Consider the following 20838-nt stretch of genomic DNA (forward strand, 5'->3'; position numbering starts at 1 on the left):
CCCTCTTTCTCTCTCTTAATTGCGTGTGTCATCCCCATTTCCTGCCCCGTCAGCCAGCGCCGCCACACGCACGGCCTGCATGAGTACGTACTTGTCTGCACGTGATGACCGTTTTTAGTACGCAGGTGTGTGGTGGTGGTGGTGGTGGTGAGATTGGTGTAGGTCATAGTGTGTGTGTGTATGTGTGTGAGTGTGTGTGTTTGTGTGTGTGTCATAGTGTCATTCTCATTACGCAGTGCAATCCTACATAAGTCTTGGTTGAGAATAAAGGAGCAAGGGCTTGTTTTTCTATCACTGCTCCTCCGAGGCTCACGTCGCAGGGGGTCTAGTCGGCCTGGTGCAGGACTGTGGGTCAGCTCTGTGTCCCGGGAAAAAGCAAAAGTTGGTAGTCTAAAAATCATAAATAAAATATCCACTACTCCCACGCATTCCCTCCCGAAGATTTTTCCTTCTTTCTTATTGATTTTCGTAGGTCTTTATCATTCTTTTTCCTATTCTATACGTTCCGTCTTATAATTTTCCAAAGAGATATATTACAACTCTTTGCCACGTTTGCGCTCTGAAATAGTTGCGTATCGCGGGATGGTCACTTTCCTCAGAGCTGTGATGGGACTCAGAGCTGTGATGGGACCTCGTGGTATACACACACTCGTGTAGTGTGGTGAGGTATCATCCCCTCTCTCAAAACCTCGCACTCCTTCCATGCCTACTCTCCAAGATCATCACCCTTATTGCTTCATTGTCTGTCTGTCACCTTTCAGTTTTCTCCACGCCCCCTCCCGCCCCGGCGGAACAAGGCACACCTCCAGGTTGGACTTAACGAGATGTCATTGTGGAGGTCTGCATTGCATTAGCGTGGCGGGGGTTGCTATGCACGGCAGCTAAGCACGTTTGTAGCACGTACAGCAGCGGAGGACAGGTGTGCGTCATGTTGGCGTGCACTCAATGGTGCTCACCTCCATTTTCTCTCGTGTAGGAAGTGTGTAATGTTTGGGCGTCTGGAAAAAATATATATAATCATAAATGTGATATTAAATCAGTATTGCGTCCAGGCTCTTCACACGCAGACAGTTTGTCACACGCAAATTATATGAGTGATGAAAATTTTGGGGACAGATTGGAGTGACAGCGGTGTAGCGCGGTGCACCAATATTTTTTTTAGGACGGCGTCATTGAGGGACAACATCCGTGGTGTGTGGCGGCGACCTTGTGGTCCTCGGCGACGCTTTGTTTCTGGCAAAGCAGCGTGATGGGCGGGTCCTTGCCGCCTCCCCTCACCCTTCCTCCGCGGCACTCCGGAACTCAGGTGTGAGGACCTGCACTTTATTCCGCCGCCCTCTTCCGGTATATATATTTATTTATATTTTTCATACCATTTATCTCTCCATTTTGTGCATGCATATGTGCATTACAGTCTGGGTGGAGCGCAGCAGATGAGCAGTAATCTGTGCCTCGATTAACACTGTGCTGGTCTTGCCCAACACAGCGAGGACAGTCCCAGGCTCCCAGCACTGCAACTACCGCCATGGCGATGCTCTGCCCGGAAAGAAAAGCACACGTGTCCCAATTCTCTGGTTTAATCCGAGCCTCCCTGCCTCCTGACTGCCACCTGAAGCCATTAACCCACAGCCGTCAGTCTTAATGTGCGTGGGCGCCTGCGTGACATCAGTGGTTATTTCTTGCGTAACTGCAGGATAATAATAGCTGATGTCATGTAGTGATCACAGTGTATCAGTGAACATTCAGGAACCGCGATCAGTGAGTCCTGGGCCGCGGCAAGTGAGTACTGCGGTGACCCTGGCGGCGCCGGGCCAGTGAGCGGCAGCCTTGTGGGGCAGGCCAAGGCGCGCTGGTGCCGAGAAGCAGACTGCCAAGAGGGGAAAAATTACCAAAAAAATTATCCACGAAATGAGTGGGAATGCTAGCAGCAGTTCATGAGGCTGTGAGACATGACGTAATAGGAAAAAGTCAAGACAGGGAGTCGCTGGGAACAACTAATGACATAGCGGTAACGGGAGGGAAAAAATAACAAAAAAAAATTCTATAAACCAGATAATGACCTTAAAACTTTCCCTATGGTTAAGGAAGGGGATGCTTCTCACGCAGGCCTCGGCGGTGTGAGGGGAGGCCGTGAATTGCACCATCAGGGGCGTGTGTTGTGTGGCGGCGCGAGGAAAGTTGGTCCACGCGCGCGACACAGCCAAGCGCGGCGCCTAATCAGATGCGTAGTGCCGTGCGTTGTCTGCCACTACGCCACGGCAGAAGCCACGCCTGGACACCGCCACCCACGCGGAGGAGAGAGGAGGCGGTGCGGAGAACAAAACAAAGAAAAACACGAAAGATTGAAGGAGTAGGAGCGGCGAAGGAGTGAGAGTGGAAAGAGTGAGAGAAGTAACAGGGAAGAAGAATAGAAGAGTGGTATGAGGGAGGGAGGGAAAGAGAACGATTGGCAACAGAACCTACACAGTGCCCACTAGAGAACATATACAGTGCCTAGTCCTCCACCCCTCCAGCCACTCCCTTGTCCTTCTTATCAGTCCCTCGCCCCCTCCCTTGCAAGCCTCGAGGTCACTCCGGAATTCCCCAATGTCGGATGTTCAGTAAATAATCCCCGTACGTACCGCTTCGTGCTCGCGTCGGACACCGTGGAGACGAGAACGGTCATTAGAGGGGTAATTACCGTGTCAGTCCTCGTTGCGCAGAGTCATCACCAATTACTCAAATCTGGGAGGTATTGCGGCGTGCTGGTGGCGGGAGCGATGCGTCCTTTGCGCGGGAGTGAAGGGGAAGGGGGCAGGGGACCGGAAATGAGAGGAAAACTTGGAATCGCAAGAAATATTCGAAATGTTGATTGTAAGCAGGAGGGAATGTACAAGACAGGGATAATTCAAGTTCGTTTGTTTCCACAGTGTGCTGGCTATTGTACGTATGTCGATCTCTTCCTCTAATGTTTTTTTATGTATTTTTTTTTCCTCTCTCCTTTTTCTTCATCTCCTCCACTTCTCCCCATCTCAGGGTATCAGAAGAACATGCTTGATTTCTTTCCTACGTACATCTGGTTGGTATACATGTATCTACACGTCTTACTGAGATTTTTAGAATATAACACTAAAACTAGCGATAAAACGTTAATAAAACTTCATACAACTAATAATGCCAGACAATGAACATAAAAACATAAGAAAACAATAAATTAAGGGAACCTACGAGAAGTCATCAGGCCTATCTATTTCTTTTCTAAATCTAACTATTTTTCAAGCTTGAACCCATTACTTGTTGTTCTATCCAGTAATTTTGATTCACTGGGTATACCAAACTCAACATTCAGTTCAGCGAATTTTCCGTATACTTTTGAGAGAGCAAGAGTCACAGGCGAGCACAAGGGAGGGCAGGAGGGCGGGAAGGCAGGACATCAACGCGGCAGCCATTACAGACAAACCCCTGTGTAAAATAAAAAAAAAAATTAAAATAAAAAGTTTACCTGTTTTGTAATCTTTCTGTGTTTTGGTCATTCATGAGTGGGTGAGAATCGAGTTGTCATTAGATTTGTTTATATTGGGGAGTTGAACTGTGCAATGCTGACGATAGGAAGAACAAGAACAATAAAAAGGAAGAATTATGATGATGATGGTGATGGTAGATCTAGTAGTAGTAGTAGTAGTTGTAGTAGTTGTAGTAGTAGTAGTAGTAGTAGTACTAGTAGTTGTTGTTGTTGTCGTTGTTGTTGTTGTTGTTGTTGTTGTTGTTGTTGTAGTAGTAGTAGTAGCACCAGTAGTAGCAGTAGTAATCTATTAACAGTACAGTGGTATTCCTCAGGGTTCTGTCCTGTCACCCACTTTCTTCCTATTATTCATCAATGATCTTCTCTAAATCAAACTTCTTGTCATATCCACTCCTACGGTGATGATACCACAATACATTTTTCCACTTCTTTTCATAGACGTTCAACCCTTCAGGAAGTAAACAGCTCAGTGACACAGGGAAGCCACAGAACGCCTGACTTCTGATCTCACTAAAATTTCTGACTGGGGCAGAGTAAACTTGGTATTGTTCAATGCCTCAAAAACTCAATTCCTCCATCTATCACCTTTATACAACCTTCCAGACAACTATCTTCAATGACACTCAACTGCCCCCTCTTCTACACTGAACATCCTCGCTCTGTCCTTTTCTTATAATCTAAACTGGAAACTTCACATCGCATCTCTAGCTAAAACAGCTTCTATGAAATTAGGTGTTCTGAAACGTCTCCGCCAGTGTTTCTCACCCCCCCCCCAGCTGCTAACTCTGTACAAGGGCCTCATCCGTCCATGTATGGAGTACGCTTCACATGTCTGGGGGGTGGAGTGGGGGACGTTCCACTCATTCCGCTCTTTTAGACAAGGTGAAATCAAAAGCTTTTCGTCTCATTAACTCCTCTCCTCTAACTCTCTCTCTCTCTCTCTCTCTCTCTCTCTCTCTCTCTCTCTCTCTCTCTCTCTCTCTCTCTCTCTCTCTCTCTCTCTCTCTCTCTCTCTCTCTCTCTCTCTCTCTCTCTCTCTCTCTCTCTCTCTCTCTCTCTCTCTCTCTCTCTCTCTCTCTCTCTCTCTCTCTCTCTCTCTCTCTCTCTCTCTCATTTCCCTTAACTGTCTTCAGCCTCTTTCTCATCGCCGCAATGTTGCATCTCTTGCTATCTTCTACCACTGTTTTCATGCTAATTGCTCTTCTGATCTTGCTAACTGCATGCCTCCCTTCCTCCCTCGGTCTCGTTGCATAAGACTTTCTTCTTTCTCTCACCTCTATTCTGTCCATCTCTCTAATGCAAGAGTTAACCAGTATTCTCAGTCATTCATCACTTTCTCTCATAAACTCTGAAATTCCCTGCCTGCTTCTGTATTTCTACCTTCCTATGACTTGAACTCCTTCAAGAGGGAGGTTTGAAGACACTTATCCTTCAATTTTTGACTACCGCTTCGGACCCTATTCGGAGACCGGCATCTCAGTGGGCCTTTTTTTTTTTTTTTTTTTTTGGAATTTCATTGACATTGGCGGGTGTCCCTCCTACATAAAATAAAAAAATAAAGTAGTAGTAGTAGTAGTAGTAGTAGCAGTAGTAGTAGTAGTAGTAGTAGTAGTAGTAGTAGTAGTGGTAGAAATAGAAGTGGTAGTAGTAGTAGTAGTAGTAGTAGTAGTAGTAGTAGTAGTGGTAGTAGTAGTAGTAGTAGTAGTAGTAGCAGTAGCAGTAGTAGTAGTAGTAGTAGTCATAATAATAATAGTAATAATAATAATAATAATAATAATAATAATAATAATAATAATAATAATAATAAAAATATTAATAATAATATTCAACAGTACACATTTCAGGAAAGATATTATTTTTTATCATTACTCTTTTTGTGAGTTGTAATTCCGTTCTTTTTGCCACGTTATTAAAATTCCACCTCGTCATTTCCTTCAGGTAATTCACGGCCAGCAGCAGCAGCAGCAGCAGATTTTCCTTCCCTGCCTTCTTTTTACATCTTCTTTTTCCTCCTTTTTTTTCCCGTTTCTAATTCTTCCCGAAAACATTTCCGTTGCGCACCACCACCACCACCACCATTTCCTCCCCTTCCCCTTCTCCCCTCTTCCCCTCCCCTCTTCCCCCTATCCACCATCATCACCATTCATATCTTTATATATTTTTTTTTCTTTTTCATCTGATATTTTTCCCTTCAGTCGTTTCCCTTCCCTCGTTCCTCTATGACCACTGCTCTTTACTGAAATATCTCCTTTCTCTTTCTCTCTCCTTGTCCTTTCTCTCGCTTTTCAGTTCTCCATTACCGCCATTTCTTTCTTAAATTTTCCCTCTCTTTCCCTGCCTTTCTTTCCCTTCCCTTTTCCCACTTCATTATCACCATTCCTTTTGTACACTCTCTCTCTCTCTCTCTCTCTCTCTCTCTCTCTCTCTCTCTCTCTCTCTCTCTCTCTCTCTCTCTCTCTCTCTCTCTCTCTCTCTCTCTCTCTCTCTCTCTCTCTCTCTCTCTCTCTCTCTCTCTCTCTCTCTCTCTTATTTCCCTTAACTCTCTCCTATACACTATTGCCCTCTCCAGTCCTTCCTTTCGTCTTCCTTCTTTCTCTCCCTCTCCCTTCCTTCTCTCCTTCCCATTACCACCAGTATTCCTTCCTTACGTCTTCCTTCTTTTTTCTCTCCCTTTCTTTCCCTTCGCCAGTTTCGTCACTCAATGCTTCCGCGCCTCACTACCTTTCTCTCTCTCTCTCTCTCTCTCTCTCTCTCTCTCTCTCTCTCTCTCTCTCTCTCTCTCTCTCTCTTCCCGTCAGAGGTGAGCGAGTGCCACGACCTTGACAGCCCCAGGTGGAGGCGCTCACAGCTCGTCCTCCGTCAGGTGAGAGACAAAACCCGTCATTACCCAAGAGACGAAAGAAAAGGAGAAAAAAAAAATTGAAATCCAGACGAAGTAGACAACGAAGGGAAGACAACGCCTGCACGTCACATTCCTCCTTGTAGATGTTCTGTGACGATGCTGCTTCCCTTCTTCCCTCGCTCTTTCTCTCTCTTGTATCTTTTCTCTTTGTTGTCTCCTTTTTCCTCCTCCTCTTCATTTGCATTTCTTACCTTCCTTTTCTTCCTCTCCCTCTCTTTCAGTTTTCTCTCTCTCTCTCTCTCTCTCTCTCTCTCTCTCTCTCTCTCTCTCTCTCTCTCTCTCTCTCTCTCTCTCTCTCTCTCTCTCTCTCTCTCTCTCTCTCTCTCTTCCTCGTCTTCCTTTACATTTATTAGCTTCCTTTTCTCTTTCTCTCTTTTATTTTCTCTGTTCTCTGTCTCTCCTCATTTTTCTCTTCCTTTTATCTTGGCTAACTCTCCCTCTCTCTCCTCTTCTTCCCCTCCTCTTCCTCTTTCCTTCTCCTCCTCCTCTTCCTTGTTTTCCTTCTTCTCTTCTTCCTCCTCCAGTTCTTTGTTTCCTTTCCCTATCCTCTTCTTAAGTAACTCTTCCTCTCTCTCCCTCTCTGTTCTCACTCTCCTCCTCCTCCTCTCCTCCTCTTCCTTTTTCCTCCTCCTCTTCCTTTCATTCTTCTCATTTTATTTTATCCATTTCTTAACTAACCTTCCTCTCTATTTCTTCTCTCAGTTCTCTCTCCCCTCCTCTTCCTTTTTCCTCTTTCTCTTCCTCATCCTCCTCCTATTCTTCGCCTCTTTTACTCATCATTTCTTAACTTCCTCCCATTCTCCTCTCGTCACCGTCCTCCACCTCATCTTCCTCCTCCCTCCTTCTCCTTCTCGTCCACTCATCTTCTTCTTCCTCTCCTCCTCACTTTATCTTCCCGGATCTCCTCTTCCCCTTACATCATCCGCCTTGAACTCTTCCTTTGTCTCCTCTTCCCTTGTTTCCTCAGATTTATTACTCATACATCCTCTGAAATTTACAACTCTCCTCCTCCTCCTCCTCCTCCTCCTCCTCCTCCTCCTCCTCCTCCTCCTCCTCCTCCTCCTCGCTCTGTCAATCGTTCGTGTACGTGTATGCCTTGTGTGTGTGTGTGCGTGTGTGTGTGTGTGTGTGTGTGTGTGTGTGTCTGTGTCTGTGTGGGAAGTCGTCTTAACACACTATGCGCACCAGTTATGCTTCTAATCGTTATCTTTCCCCTAATGGCTTCCCTCAATGACTGTTGTGCAAGTTTTTACCTCAGCAAATTGTATAACTTTGAGTCTTTACAACGGGGCGTCTTCTTTTTTATCAGTTATTTATGGTGGAGCGTTGAAAGTGATTCGTATCTTACTTAATATCCTTTTTCTTGTATTTTTTTTTATTCAAGTGTGTGTGTGTGTGTGTGTGTGTGTGTGTGTGTTTTCAAATGTATGTGGCTGTAGTTTCTTGTTTTCGTCATTAGATAGTTTGTTGTTGTTGTTGTTGTTGTTTTTTCTCTCTCTCTTTCTTTTTTCTCGATCAAATGTGTAGTGCGTGTGTTGTTTCCCCATTCTCTTCATTAAATAGTTCCTTCTTCTTTTTTTTTATTCAAGTGTGTGTGTGTGTGTGTGTGTGTGTGTGTGTGTGTGTGTGTGTGTGTGTGCGTGTATTTTCCCGTTCTCTTCCTTTAACATTTAACAACGCCTCTATATTTTTCTTTTGTTGTTTGTTGTTTTTTTATGAGGGTAGTTGTCTTGCTTCGCCCTCCAGCAAAGTGACGACTGTCTTCAAGGGCCACAGAGATGAGGAGTCGAGTTTTCTTGTATCCCTTCTCTATCAGTCATACAGAACTCTAGTCAAACTATCACTAGATTCATAAAAACACCCGTGAAAACTCCAGTAACTTCCACTACAGGCTGTTTAAGTGCAGTCAAGATCAAGCAATGGAACTTCAAGCATGCGGAGGCCATAAGAGATGCGTTCTGGGTCGAGGCGGTGCACCCCCTTGAAAATTCTAATAATCTCCACCACAGCCTGTCAAGTGCGGTCAAAGTCAAGTAATGAAACTTGAAGCATGTGAAACCACAAGAGATGCGTTCCTAAGCGAGGCCGCGAAGACACATCCACCACCAGCACAACCACCACCTCCTCCGCCCTTGAGCATCGACCATGAGAGGACCTTCACCGCGCAGTTTTAAGGCTGTGAGTGCGCAATTCACGAGTTTCCTGAAGCCATTTGATCACTACGGGAGAGACAGGCACGTGCCGGACGCTATTCTCCCGATCTGGTGTGGCGCGGTTATGGCCTGTGTTCTGAAGCGCTTGGCCCTCTCACCGTGACTATTTTCAAAGGTCACGGAGATGACTAGTCGGGTTCTCAAGAGTGATTGTCCTGTTAATAATGTATAAATCTTTGTTATTTGTTTCTAGAACATTAAAAACACTCTTTAAAAACCCATGTCACTGTAAATAATGTAGAAATCTTGTCATTCTGTCATTAGAATCGTAAAAAGACCCTTAAAAACCAATGTAGCTGTTAATGAAGTATAACTCTCGTTCATATCTCACTAAAACATCAAAAACCACTTAAAAAAAATCGTTGTCTTGGTAACTATTAAAAATTAAGAAATTTCGTTAATCTGTCACTAGAACATTAAAAAACGCCTTGAAAAAACCGTGTAACTTCAACTAAAGCCTTTGCAAACTAGTGGAGGTGCGGGCAGAAGTGTTTCAGAATACGGCCCTGTGTCCTTGTGGCGTCGAGAAGCTGCAGTCAATCCCCGCCACCCCGACAACCCTCCAGCAGGACCTTGAGGGATGCTGCGAGGGATTCCTGCACCGCTGTGGCTGCGTGGACGTGCGTGGAGCATTCAACAGGCCGTGAAGAGAGTTCCACTTTCATGTTTCGTTCCATGTGCGTGTTTGAGGGCTTCGTGGAGGCTTGTTCGTGGAGGCCTTTTTGTGTGTGACTGGCCCAAGGGAGTGACGGTTGTGGTTGTGGTTATGCTTAAGGTAATGGTGGTGGTGGTGGTGGTGTTGGTGATAGTGCTAGTGGTGGAAGTAGTAGTAGTGGTAGTAGTAGTAGTAGTAGTAGTAGTAGTAGTAGAAGTAGTAGTAGTAGGAGGAGGAGGAGGAGGGTAGTAGTAGTAGTAGTAGTAGTAGTAGTAGTAGTAGTAGTAGTAGGAGGAGGAGGAGGAGGAGGAGGGTAGTAGTAGTAGTATTAGTAGTAGTAGTAATAGTAATAGTAGTAGGTAGGAGGAGGAGGAGGGGGGAGTGAGGAGGGTAGTAGTAGTAGTAGTAGTAGTAGTAGTAGTAGTAGTAGTAGTAGTAGTAGTAGTAGTAGGAGGAGGAGGAGGAGGAGGAGGAGGAGGAGGAGGAGGGCAGTAGTAGTAATAGTAGTAGTAGTAGTAGGAGTAGGAGGAGGAGGAGGAGGCTAGTAGCAGTAGTAGTAGTAGTAGTAGTAGTAGTAGTAGGAGGAGGAGGAGGAGGAGGAGGGAGGAGGAGGAGGGCAGTAATAGTAGTAGTAATGGTAGTAGTAGTAGTAGTAGTAGTAGTAGTAGTAGTAGTAGTAGTAGTAGTAGTAGTAGTAGTAGTTCATAATGATTCGTTGTAAATCATGTCGTTCTTAATCAAGCTTTTTTCTTCTTTTCATTATTTTTTTCTCTCAAGGACACACGGAATCTTATTTTACACACAAGAAAATAACGTAAAGAAAGTAATGTATTCATCCCGCCCCAGCCAGCCTCCCTCCCTTTCCCACTCCACTCACCACCACTCACTCTCAGCGGCCGTGTCCTTGCCGCCACGCACTGCCACGAGCCACGTACACCAATAAAGTCACATCAACGAACACAGCTTCATTTCACGCCCTTGTCTATGCAGCAGCCCCATCACGCCCTGGCCTAGCGTTCTTTCTACGCCCACAGCGCCTCGCCCACTCCCTCGCCACATTAAGGAGCCTTACATCGACAGCTGGAAACGGACTGCAAGTGAAAGTAATTGGTGTTTTCAAGCGTTTCCATAATTCTGGTGATAGTTGAAGAGTTATATAACCTCGGCAACTTGAAACAAACTGCAATGAAAATAATTGGGGTTTTCAAGTGTGTTTCCTTATTTCTGGTAATAATTTAACAAGGACGGTACTGTTTACAGGCTGCAGTGAAAGTTATTGGCGATTTTCAAGCGTGCTTCCGTAATTCCACTTTTCATGCAAGAGGGGGTCAGGCCAAGGGCTAGAAACGGAGTGGAGAAGTGGCCAACTGAGAATGCCAGTCCCTAAAGAATACAGCCAGAAAGATTAACCAATATTAAAAAAGTGTTTTGAAACCTTCCTTTACAAAGAGTTCAATAATTCATAGCTAGAGGGAGATACAGAAGCAGGCAAGTAGTTCCAGAGTTTACCAACAAAAGGTGATGAAAGTTTGTGAATATTGATGATGCTGATAGTTTAACAGGAATTATACACCAGTGAAGAATAAAACACCCATGAAAACCTAATGAATTATCTCTGTGGCCTTTCAAAAAAAATGTATTATGAGAAAGTAAGATGTTTCGGAATACATGACAAGAATTCCAGTCTACCCTTAACACCTTCATCCTTCCCCCATTCGTGTGGCAGGATGACTGTTGTCTGCATGGTCTAAATAAAGTGTTCAGAGGAAGTCTCCCAGCGTAACATAACTCGTATCCTGTGGCCTTCCCTCCTGGCTCCTCCCCCTCGCCGCCTTATCCATCACCACCTCCCTCCCAGCATCTGTTCCCGGCAATTATTATATGTCCGGAACTCGCGTCACGTAAGTCTCCGTATGTGTTCGCCCGCGGGTTCTGCTGCCTCGACTTGGGTGCGTTAAGCCATGAATTCTTGTTTCCCCATCACTTGTACACTCCTGGGCAATAATACAGTACCGCGCTACACTAGTTTCGCTCTGTTCAGTGTTTTCGTGGCCAGATCTCCGTCACGGCAGCAGTATGGGAGTGAAGGTTGTCCTGATGAGTTCGTGAGCTTGTGTTAAATGTTCGGAACTTTATTTTATTCATCTAGTTTCTTATTTATTAATTTATTTATTTATTCTTATTTTACTATTTTATTTATTTATTCTTGGCTGTGTTGCATTGCATTTTAATTTCACTTTGTTTGTTTTTTTTAGAATAAAGAAAACAAAGAAGTAGAGATAGAAAGGTGAATAGATATAGATAACTAGATAGATAAATAGACAGACACATACAAACAAATTATGCCTCTATAGATACTTCATTAGCAATCCATCTTATATCACATTCTCTTTCCTCTCTCCACTCTTGTTTAGGCTCACAACACCATGTGGTCTGCGGCATCAAAAACAACGTAGAAGGAAGCGAACCTGAGCAAACCCAAACACACCTCACCTCAGCCTCTGCCTCACCTTGACTCTGCCTCGCCTCGCCCTCCTCACGTGCCTCCTCTCGCCACCCCATCCCCGCCTCGCCCTCGCTTCATCCCAGGGAAGAAAACAAATGATGGATTCCTGCAGGTGTGGCTTGACTAACTTCATCTTCTTGCTGCAGGTGAGGATGTGTATTTTGCTTCCAGTGCGAGTTATTGCCAGCCACCACCCACTCCATCCATCCCACGACCCAGCCACTCCACCCCCGCCGCGACCCAGCCACTCCACCAGCCATCCATCCATCCAGCCAGCCAGCCAAGGACGAGGGCACAGATCCACGTCCAGTGTTTATTGTCGTGCCTCCATGCAAACGTCCTTGGATTTGTAAAGTGGAGTGTGTCATAAATGTGCATACACAAAAATGTAGTAAAAACATCTTACAAGCTCACACACACACACACACACACACACACACACACACACACACACACACACACACACACACACACACACACACACACACACACACACACACACACACACTTCGCTCTAAAAGAAGGGAGGTAGGTATAGATCTCTTAATTATGATAAATAGCAATAAATACCATCTTATAAGTAATGAAGTAGTATATGTCATTGAGTTGTGGAGTGGCGGTGGTGGCAGTGGTGATGGTGGTGGTGGTGGTGGTGGTGGTGGTGGTGAAAGAATATACGAGCATAAAGGAAGAGGAAGGAGAGGAAAAGGATGGCAGTGAATTAGTGAGTTCGGAAGAAAAAAGAAATAAGTTATAGGATATGATAAGAGAGGAGGATCAAGGGTCACAGAGGCACAGCGAGTACATGAAGTAATCTTGTATATTAAACTTGTGTGGTATATGGGAGCACAGGGCCGAGGAAACTAATACGTTAAAAGATGATAAAAAAAAAAAAAATTCACAAGTCACAACATTGGCCAACATCACGACGGTAGTGCTGTGTGTGTGTGTGTGTGTGTGTGTGTGTGTGTGTGTGAGTGTGTGTGTGTGCACCAGTAATGATGTGTGCACGATTAGGGATAATATCGCACCGTTTTGATGACGCATTTGGCTTGATGGATTGTTATTAGGAGGTGGCGAGAGACTGCGTGGGGTCATAGTGGTGGTGTGTCTGGCGTGCTGCGGTGACTGTGGTGATGGTGGTGATGGTTATGGTGGTGGTAATGGTGACGGGAATTTAACCACAACAAAGGGCACCTCGCAAATCGCTGACTTGTCAAGTTTCGTAAAAGCCTCTGCTCGTCGTTCTCTCTCTCTCTCTCTCTCTCTCTCTCTCTCTCTCTCTCTCTCTCTCTCTCTCTCTCTCTCTCTCTCTCTCTCTCTCTCTCTCTCTCTCTCTCTCTCTCTCTCACACACACACACACACACACACACACACACACACACACATTCGCCGTGCCTTCCTGCATCTAACTCAGACAGACGATGGCAGGGAGCCCGTCAACGCGGCGCGCTGAGCCTCGAAGCGCCAAGGCTGCGGGACTGTGTGGGGTGTTCCTGGGGCTGCTGCAGGCGGGAAGAGGATAAACAGAGTGTTGCAACTGAACTGTTGTGGTCGAGCCACCGTGATCCAGGTCAGGACCTGCGACACGCCCTGGGTTGTGGTCACGGGATAATCACTTTGGCCGGACGTTCCCCCGCGGCCTCCCATGCGTTCCGAAAAAAATACGTTCTGAAATCGAGTTTATTAAAACCTGATGGAAGAGTGAATGTTGTGGTGGTGACCTGCTGTGTGGCCAGCCTGCTGCTGCTTTGTTACTTGGTATATGTACAAACCACAGCCTGGACCACAGCCTCTCGCCACGCCATGCGTCACTCTCCCTCATAATGGTCGTCAGCAGAAAGCAGCTAATAATTCCGTCGCAGTTCTTTGATGCGTGTTGGTGCAGCGGCCGCGGCTTCCGGGCTGCCCTCACTTGACTCCCCGCGGGTCGTCCTCTCCTCGCATTACTCGGGCCAGATCCTGATCCGTGTTCGCCAATGAAGCTCAATGTGTAGGTCCCCTCTAACTTACGCGTTGACATTATACTCACGCGTTGACATTATCATCTTTGGAAGTCAATCTGCAGATTGAAAAGTCACCTAGTTTTCTCCCTCACTCCCACAATACTCGTATTAGCCGCATCTAGGTGGGGTTATTCTGAGGTCCGGATTTCCCCGGACATGTCTGGAATTCGGGTGTCAAAATCTGTGTCCGGGGGTATTTTTCAAAATTCCTTATATGTCCGGAATTTGTTTCCATCAATAATTGTTCAAAAAAAACAATACACAATTATTAAATCCCTATAGGTTGAAATGATGAGAGGGAGGGAGGGGTTCACCGGCTGGCAGATGTTTTGGTCTAGTTTCGTTCAAGATTCGTGTAAAGGTGCTGTATGAAGTCGATGCTCCCAGCCTTTCCGACGTCGCCTCACCTCACGCGCCAATCTTTGACCAGCTTTGATTGGCGGCAATCAGGACGTGGGAGCTATGATCAGGTGTTACTGAAGGGGTCCGGAATCTTGATAGTTTATATATGGCAATCCCAGGTTATTCATTATTAAATCTTAGGTGTTCTTCATTACACGAGTATTGCTGTACTTGTTTTCTATAAATATTCTTTCACTCTCTTTATTCATTCCTTCTTTGCATTTCACTTCTCATTTAATTTATCATTATATATATATATATATATATATATATATATATATATATATATATATATATATATATATATATATATATATATATATATATATATATATATATATATATATATATATATATATATATATATATATATATACACACAGACACTGTTTTTATTTAGCTTTTTCTCTGGACGTGTGCAACCTTGTGGTTGCCGTGAACCACTTTACCAACTCATGAATGAGTCCACAGCCAGCCATCAGCCTTCCTACTTGTTCTATCCTATACTTGCTGTAAATCCATGAACTAACAGCACATCCTGTCAAGTATTTTCCCACACCTGTCCTGCAGCCAGCACGTGGTGTCACCAGTCACTCTGTCTCCAGTATTACCCTCCACATCATTTCTTCATTAAAAACAATAAAGAAAAAATATCTAAAAATAAGAATAAACAAATAAACTTGCTTAATCACACAGGAATTGTGTAATCATTTCTATTGAAACACTTCAGTTTTCCACCAGTTTTAATAAAAATGGACAACATTAAAGCACTCAAATTTTCCAGCTGTTTCAGTAAAAGCAATGAGATGGGCTTAAATGGGCAAGCTAGTTTCTAAGCTGTCACATCGAAACTTGAAAACATGTACAAAACACCTAGTTAACAGCTCTCGAGTCCTGGCACCTAAAGAAAATGAAGAACAGATCCATTTGTTTGTTGCTATGATAGAAAATTCATAACATGTATTGTAAAAAAATATAGTAATGAAAGAGTGCATTGGTAATCTAGTTGAAGCTCAGCCCTTGCCTAAGTGGACTGATCTAATCTACAGAAAGTCATTCTTAGTGCCAACAATCTCAGAATCTTAATCATTCACACAACTCTCAAGACTGTAGTAAATGTACTATCCCAGAAATTAAACTCTCAGTCAGAGCCAATAACCCTATACAGATAAATATGTCAATAAATTATCAATGATTTTGGCTATGAGAAACACAAGTGAAACACAACAAGAAGTAATAAAACTCAGCAATATACAAAAAAAAAAAAACCTTGCTCTCTCTCTTTTTTAAAACAATCATAAAGAAACAAGCACAGAAGATTCAGGGAACTTATGATTAGTTAGGAAGAATTTAATACACCCAAGTTTAACCAGAAGAATCCTACACTTATACTACTCTTCGCACCTCAAAGAACTGCTTGAGGTAATACACTTGTCCGATGGTCATGGCCACCAGCACCAAGGCCTCAAACACGGACCACATCACCACCCGCGAGTTGGTGTTGTCGTTGATGGAGCGGTGGATGCGTTCCCTCACCTCCATGTAGTCCTGCTCGTGCTTCACCCCAGAGAGCGCTGCTGACAGTTCCTTGATCATATCCTCCATCTTGTTCCCTCCAGCCTGCTCACCTGTGGATAGTTTTATTATAGTTTTATTGCTTGGGAATATATGGAGTGTAGATGTCTGATGGTTACACAGTCTTATTCTGAATTAAACATCTCATCTCATCTAAAGACTTTACAATTATATGGAACCTTTGAATTGTGAAAGAGAGAGAGAGAGAGAGAGAGAGAGAGAGAGAGAGAGAGAGAGAGAGAGAGAGAGAGAGAGAGAGAGAGAGAGAGAGAGAGAGAGAGAGAGAGAGAGAGAGAGAGAGAGAGAGAGGAGAGAGAGAGAGAGAGTACAAAAATCAGAGATTACTCTATATGCATCCATCTCCATTTTGGATTTAGAGGTGTTAGGTTGGGTCAGTGGCATCTGAGGAAGAGGTTAATGTTGAGCATTTTGTAAAGCAAGCTAGGTTGTTTAAAGGGCGCAACTGGCGAAAATGTTATCTCGGTTATTTCTTAGCCAATCATTCTGAAATAATTACACACAATAGAGTTCTGAACATACATTATTTTTGGTTGAAGTGTTGTTTCTCCAAAAGTCAGTGGTTTCGGAGTTATAAGCCATTTTCTTTTTTTTTTAAATGAGCTAATCTATGAAGAAACTTACCTTACGTCTTTTTGCTTGACACAGTAGTTAGATCAAGTATTGTACTACAATCCTGACCCAAAGTTTGTAGGTCAAACAAAAATTTGATTTTATAAATCTTTGTTTTGTACACTGTTTTTTCTTAATTTTTCTTAATGATTATTCAATAAAAAATTTGGATTTTGAGTTTGAGCAATGATTTGGATAGAGATTTTTTCCTTTTCTTTCTCTACTGAAAAAAAGAAAACAGACTGAAAATTGGTTGATAAATTTTTGAGATATATCCATTTGAAGTTAAAGATTTTTAGTTTTGAGAAAAATGCATTTAAAGTTTTGCTTACATTTACTAGCAATAAAAAAAAGCTTACAAATTACATGGGGGCAAGATAGGACATTTGTACCAACTACTAGTGTGCCCCAGCCTGGTATGATGTATCTGTTAGTCTCTTTCTCTTCCTTCCAGTCTGGGTTTCCTGCTGTGTATCCCCTCCTGCTTTTTTCTTTTTGTGTCTTGTGGTGTTTGGTGCCTCTTTCTCTCCTTATCTCTTCTCTCTTGTGCTTTAGTGATGGGGCTAGACACTCCAGATTCAATGCACTACAGCAAATTGGACTCAAAGTATCCAAAATTGTGCTCCCAGATTGTCATCTGAGACACAAAGCAAGTCCTGTGCAGTCCAGCGTATTTGTCCTTTGACACCTTCCTCCAAACTTTTGAGTATAGACTCTCATTTGCATTCTGGATGCGTCCATAGAGGCACTTCTGCAGCAGTGCTGGATTTGCAAGGTCTTTGTAAACACCCTTTACAAGCTCCAGCTGCTCGCCAGGGATGTTGGAGAGGTAGAGCTTCTTGGTGCTGTGAGGCTCTGGCTCCTTCCCCAGAGCCTCTGCCCTCTGCACGAAGCACCAAGACTCTTCTCCAGGACAGAGACTATGCTGTACGACATCCTTGGCAGACAGGTGGTAAAAGACGACATGGTTGGCGGTACTGCAGTCCTGGGAGTCTCACATGAACAAATGACAGAGCATTCCGAGTTCATCCCCTTGTTATTGACTACAACCTCGACATTCTTCATGCATTTGCCACAGATCATGTTGCTGAAGAGACTTTGCAGCTGTGTGTTATTCAGCAGTACATTCGTCTATGATATCACACCTGGAGATGGAGGTGTACATGGAAGAGGTAGTGGTGGGCGTCAAAGGGTTGCTGCAGCTGACGTCGTGGCGGGGATTTTGGTGGTGGTGGTGGTGGCTGTGGGTGATGATGTTTGATGTTCCACCCCATCTGCTCTTCTGGCAAGCTGCAGGTATCGAGCTGCTATACCACATTGTTGCCTCATCTTCCCTATCTTGGTTTTAGGTATTGTGCTAAGAAATTCAACAAAGCAATGAAGGCAAAAGCAACACGCTGCTACACATGTGTGGCGGCAAGGCAGCACTGAGGCCGTCGACGGTTGAGCTGACTGTGTGACCTTGACAGCCAGTCCATCCACCCGCTGCCCACCTTTAGGCTAACAGACGTAAGAGGCCACAAAAATAAAACTGCGAAAACCCCATATTTCTAGCTTTCATGAGACCTAGAACATCAACACTAGTACAAGAGTATATTTAAAAGCCCAGCGCACTCACCAAGCACCCTTTAAATGCTCATCAAGCCCTTTAAATTAATGCATTGATGGCATTTAAACTTTTCCCTAGAAACACCTTGCCTGAATCTAAGAGAATATGGAGAAATACAGAAAACTAATTTTTAAGGTAAACTCATCCAGTTGTGCCCCTTAAACTTAAACAGATGAGAAACATGGGATCATAAGGTATGCCATAGGTGTCATATAACCCCTAATCTGGTTCCTACAGGAACTTATACATGCATATATCAGTTTAATATTACAGTAAAATCCCTCTCATCTGGCATTCGAGTATCCGGCAGCTTCAAGTATCCACCACATTTTTCCCCAAGCCTTAAAATCAATAAAAAATCAATGTGCACTCATAAAATCGATTAAAATTCCCGCACGAGGCATACTTTGTCCCCTCGCCACCAGAGCGCACTGCTTCGCGCCACCCGCGGCCCACTGCACTGTGTTTACTCAGTGACTCAGTCCCACGTGTGCACTGTTTATCGCCTGACGCCTTCATCATGCCTAAAGTTGTAGAAAAGAGGAAGCATGTTGTGCTTACACTTAAGCAGAAGGTAGACATGCGTGAGATGCATGAGTGTGGGGTGGTGATTGTGGACATAATTTCACTTCTATTCAAGTATCCGGCAACTTCTGGTATCCGGCATGTCGGCGGTCCCGTTGATGCCGGATAAGAGGGATTTTACTGTACTTGAAGTAGTTACCCACTTCATACATTAGTGAGGAGTACAGAATAGGATTAAGTGTGGGTAGAAAGTCTTGTACAGAAATGGCAAAGGCATGCAGTTAGCAAATTCAGCAGAGCAGTAACAATGGACATGACATTAGAAATTCATATGAACAATCTATCCACTTTAAACATAAGTAAGGTGTACAGAGCAGGGGTAAATGTGGGTAGAAAATCTTGTGCAAGGCCACAGAAAAGGGAGAGACAATGCTCAGCATATTCAGAAGAGCAGTAATTATGAAAATGGTTTTAGAAGATAATAAGAACTGCAGAAGTACCATTATATACCAAAGAAGGTCAATGTACCCCAGACCATGAACAGCAGCAGTGGCAGTCAGCCTCCTCCCTACCTTTCTCACCTTCCTCAGCATTGGGTGCGTGGTGCTCACTCTTGGTGTCATCGCCCACCTCCATCGTGAACATGACAATCTTGGGCGTCATGGTGGACATCTTGTTGGAGAAGCAGTAGGTGTAGACGCCATCCATACTGGCAGGGAAGGTGTACCGCCCATTGGACTCACGCTCGCCCTCATGGATGGTCTTCCCCTCAGGGTTGTAGATCTTGATGTCTATATCAAGGAAGCCTCCCTCAGCAACCTCAAATGCCAGCCCTGCAATGGTTGGAAAGTGTTATCATTACAGAACAGTGTCCACCTCACTATGAATGACAGCTGTGTGATAAATGAGTTACCTAAAAGAATGACAGCTGTGTGATAAATGAGTTACCTTTTTAGATGCGGATGTTGCATATTGCTTTTCTGTCACAAATCAGGCAATGTTAAGATTGTTCAAGTTATATTAGCCTGGTTTGGTTAAATTTCATTACACTAAATAATTTTGGTTCTTTGAGAGGGTAAAACTTTGGTATATTCAGCCAATAATTAATTCTAATATGTTAAGAATGATGATCACATATAAATCCAATACAAAATGTTCCATTCTACTCTCCTGGACACACACCCTGCCAAAAGTCACACTAACTCCAGCACACCCCAAACATTAGTATTGTAAGAACTTGGATATTTTTGGCCAGGGGCAGAATCAAAGTCGGCCTCAGTAAAAATATAAGTCCAACTCCTCCATATTCATCTGTGTTTTGTTTGTCACATTAGTTTTTAAATACAACTGTGGCTGTACATCCTTTCTCTCAAAAAAAAAAATTACCAGACTTGGAATTGGAGACTGAGTTTGAGTCAATTTTTTTTGTTTAAACTGACTCCACACCCTTTGACCTAACCAGATGTATTGACCTCTCAAATGTCGCTGCCCTGGATACCTTATGATGCTTTCCTATCAAATACATTCATGAGAACTGCATCCTTGACCAAGAACTCCATTATTGACTTAAAATACCATTATCTTTTAGGCTTTTTTTTTTTTATAGTTAATCTCTATTTTCTCTGCCACATCAAATGTGAAGGGGAGAGGGACGCGGCCACCAGGGAGAAAAAAAAAAAAGCAAAAAAAAAAAAACTTCCGACAGAAAGACCTCACAAATTGACTGGAAACACATCATAACTCATCAAATGTGAGTCAATAATGCCATCCAGTAGAAAGAAGTGTGCCTTATTCAGTAAATGCTGGGCAGATAGTGGTGAGAGGGGCAGCCAGTCCGCGCCAGCTGGCTACGCATGCCTCTTTCCCTGCCGTTCTGCCCACCACTCACCTAATTTTGTGCCCGCCGTCACCTTTTCGAAGAAACACTCCTCTGCATGGGCATCCACGGTGATGAAGTAGCCGTGTGCCCCCGCCGCGAGGGAGAGGCAGCCCAGAACGGCCAGCAGGCACCCGGTCGTCATTTTGTTGTTGTTGTGAAGAGACACGTCGACCAGCCGCCTATTTTACTATTCCCGATTTTCATTTTTCTTCGTTAATATGTGTTCAAACTTGCAAAATAATGTATTTCATATTTTTTTTGTTATCTAAATTATATGTATTAGCGTGTCCTTAGATAGAAATTTGGTGTTACTGCTGTTTTCTTTATGTCTGTATTTTACCGTTTTTGAGTAGAGAGCATGTAATATAAAAGATCATTGTCAATTTCACAATTATAAGGCTAGTAATAATAATATTTCGCTATGAAAAAAACA

At 43.9% G+C, this 20838-nt stretch overlaps 1 protein-coding gene and 1 long non-coding RNA gene across 3 annotated transcripts in view; one reads left to right on the forward strand and one right to left on the reverse strand.

Annotated features, from left to right (window-relative positions):
• LOC135103773 (uncharacterized) overlaps positions 1-18106 on the forward strand; it is a 59248-nt gene extending 41142 nt beyond the window's left edge. The window contains exons 2-4 of the long non-coding RNA XR_010270195.1: positions 6301-6365; positions 11687-11924; positions 17742-18106. This is a non-coding gene — a long non-coding RNA (uncharacterized LOC135103773). The remainder of the gene's footprint in view (positions 1-6300; positions 6366-11686; positions 11925-17741) is intronic.
• Positions 14917-20581, reverse strand: LOC135103772 (transmembrane emp24 domain-containing protein 2-like). Of its 2 annotated transcripts, none has more exons than XM_064010487.1 (3): positions 20415-20581; positions 19099-19359; positions 14917-15815 (listed from the first exon to the last, which is right to left on the reverse strand). In XM_064010487.1, the coding sequence occupies exons 1-3, from the start codon at positions 20545-20547 to the stop codon at positions 15574-15576; spliced, it is 636 nt and encodes a 211-aa protein (XP_063866557.1). In that variant the 5' UTR covers positions 20548-20581; the 3' UTR covers positions 14917-15573. The 2 variants fall into 2 exon arrangements, with proteins under 2 accessions (XP_063866557.1, XP_063866558.1); XM_064010488.1 differs by having other exon boundaries at positions 19108-19359; positions 20415-20574.
• Positions 20582-20838: the final 257 nt, after the last annotated feature.

Source organism: Scylla paramamosain, chromosome 9 (genome assembly GCF_035594125.1).
Source record: "Scylla paramamosain isolate STU-SP2022 chromosome 9, ASM3559412v1, whole genome shotgun sequence".
In the NCBI taxonomy this organism is placed as follows: Eukaryota; Metazoa; Arthropoda; class Malacostraca; order Decapoda; family Portunidae; genus Scylla; species Scylla paramamosain.

Coding starts and splice junctions, on each gene's coding strand:
- LOC135103772 (XM_064010487.1), bottom strand. CDS start 20,547: ATGACGACCGGGTGCCTGCTGGCCGTTCTGGGCTGCCTCTCCCTCGCG. Junction 19,360..20,414: donor GACGGCGGGCACAAAATTAG/GTGAGTGGTGGG, acceptor CAACCATTGCAG/GGCTGGCATTTGAGGTTGCT. Junction 15,816..19,098: donor TGCTGAGGAAGGTGAGAAAG/GTAGGGAGGAGG, acceptor AACTATCCACAG/GTGAGCAGGCTGGAGGGAAC.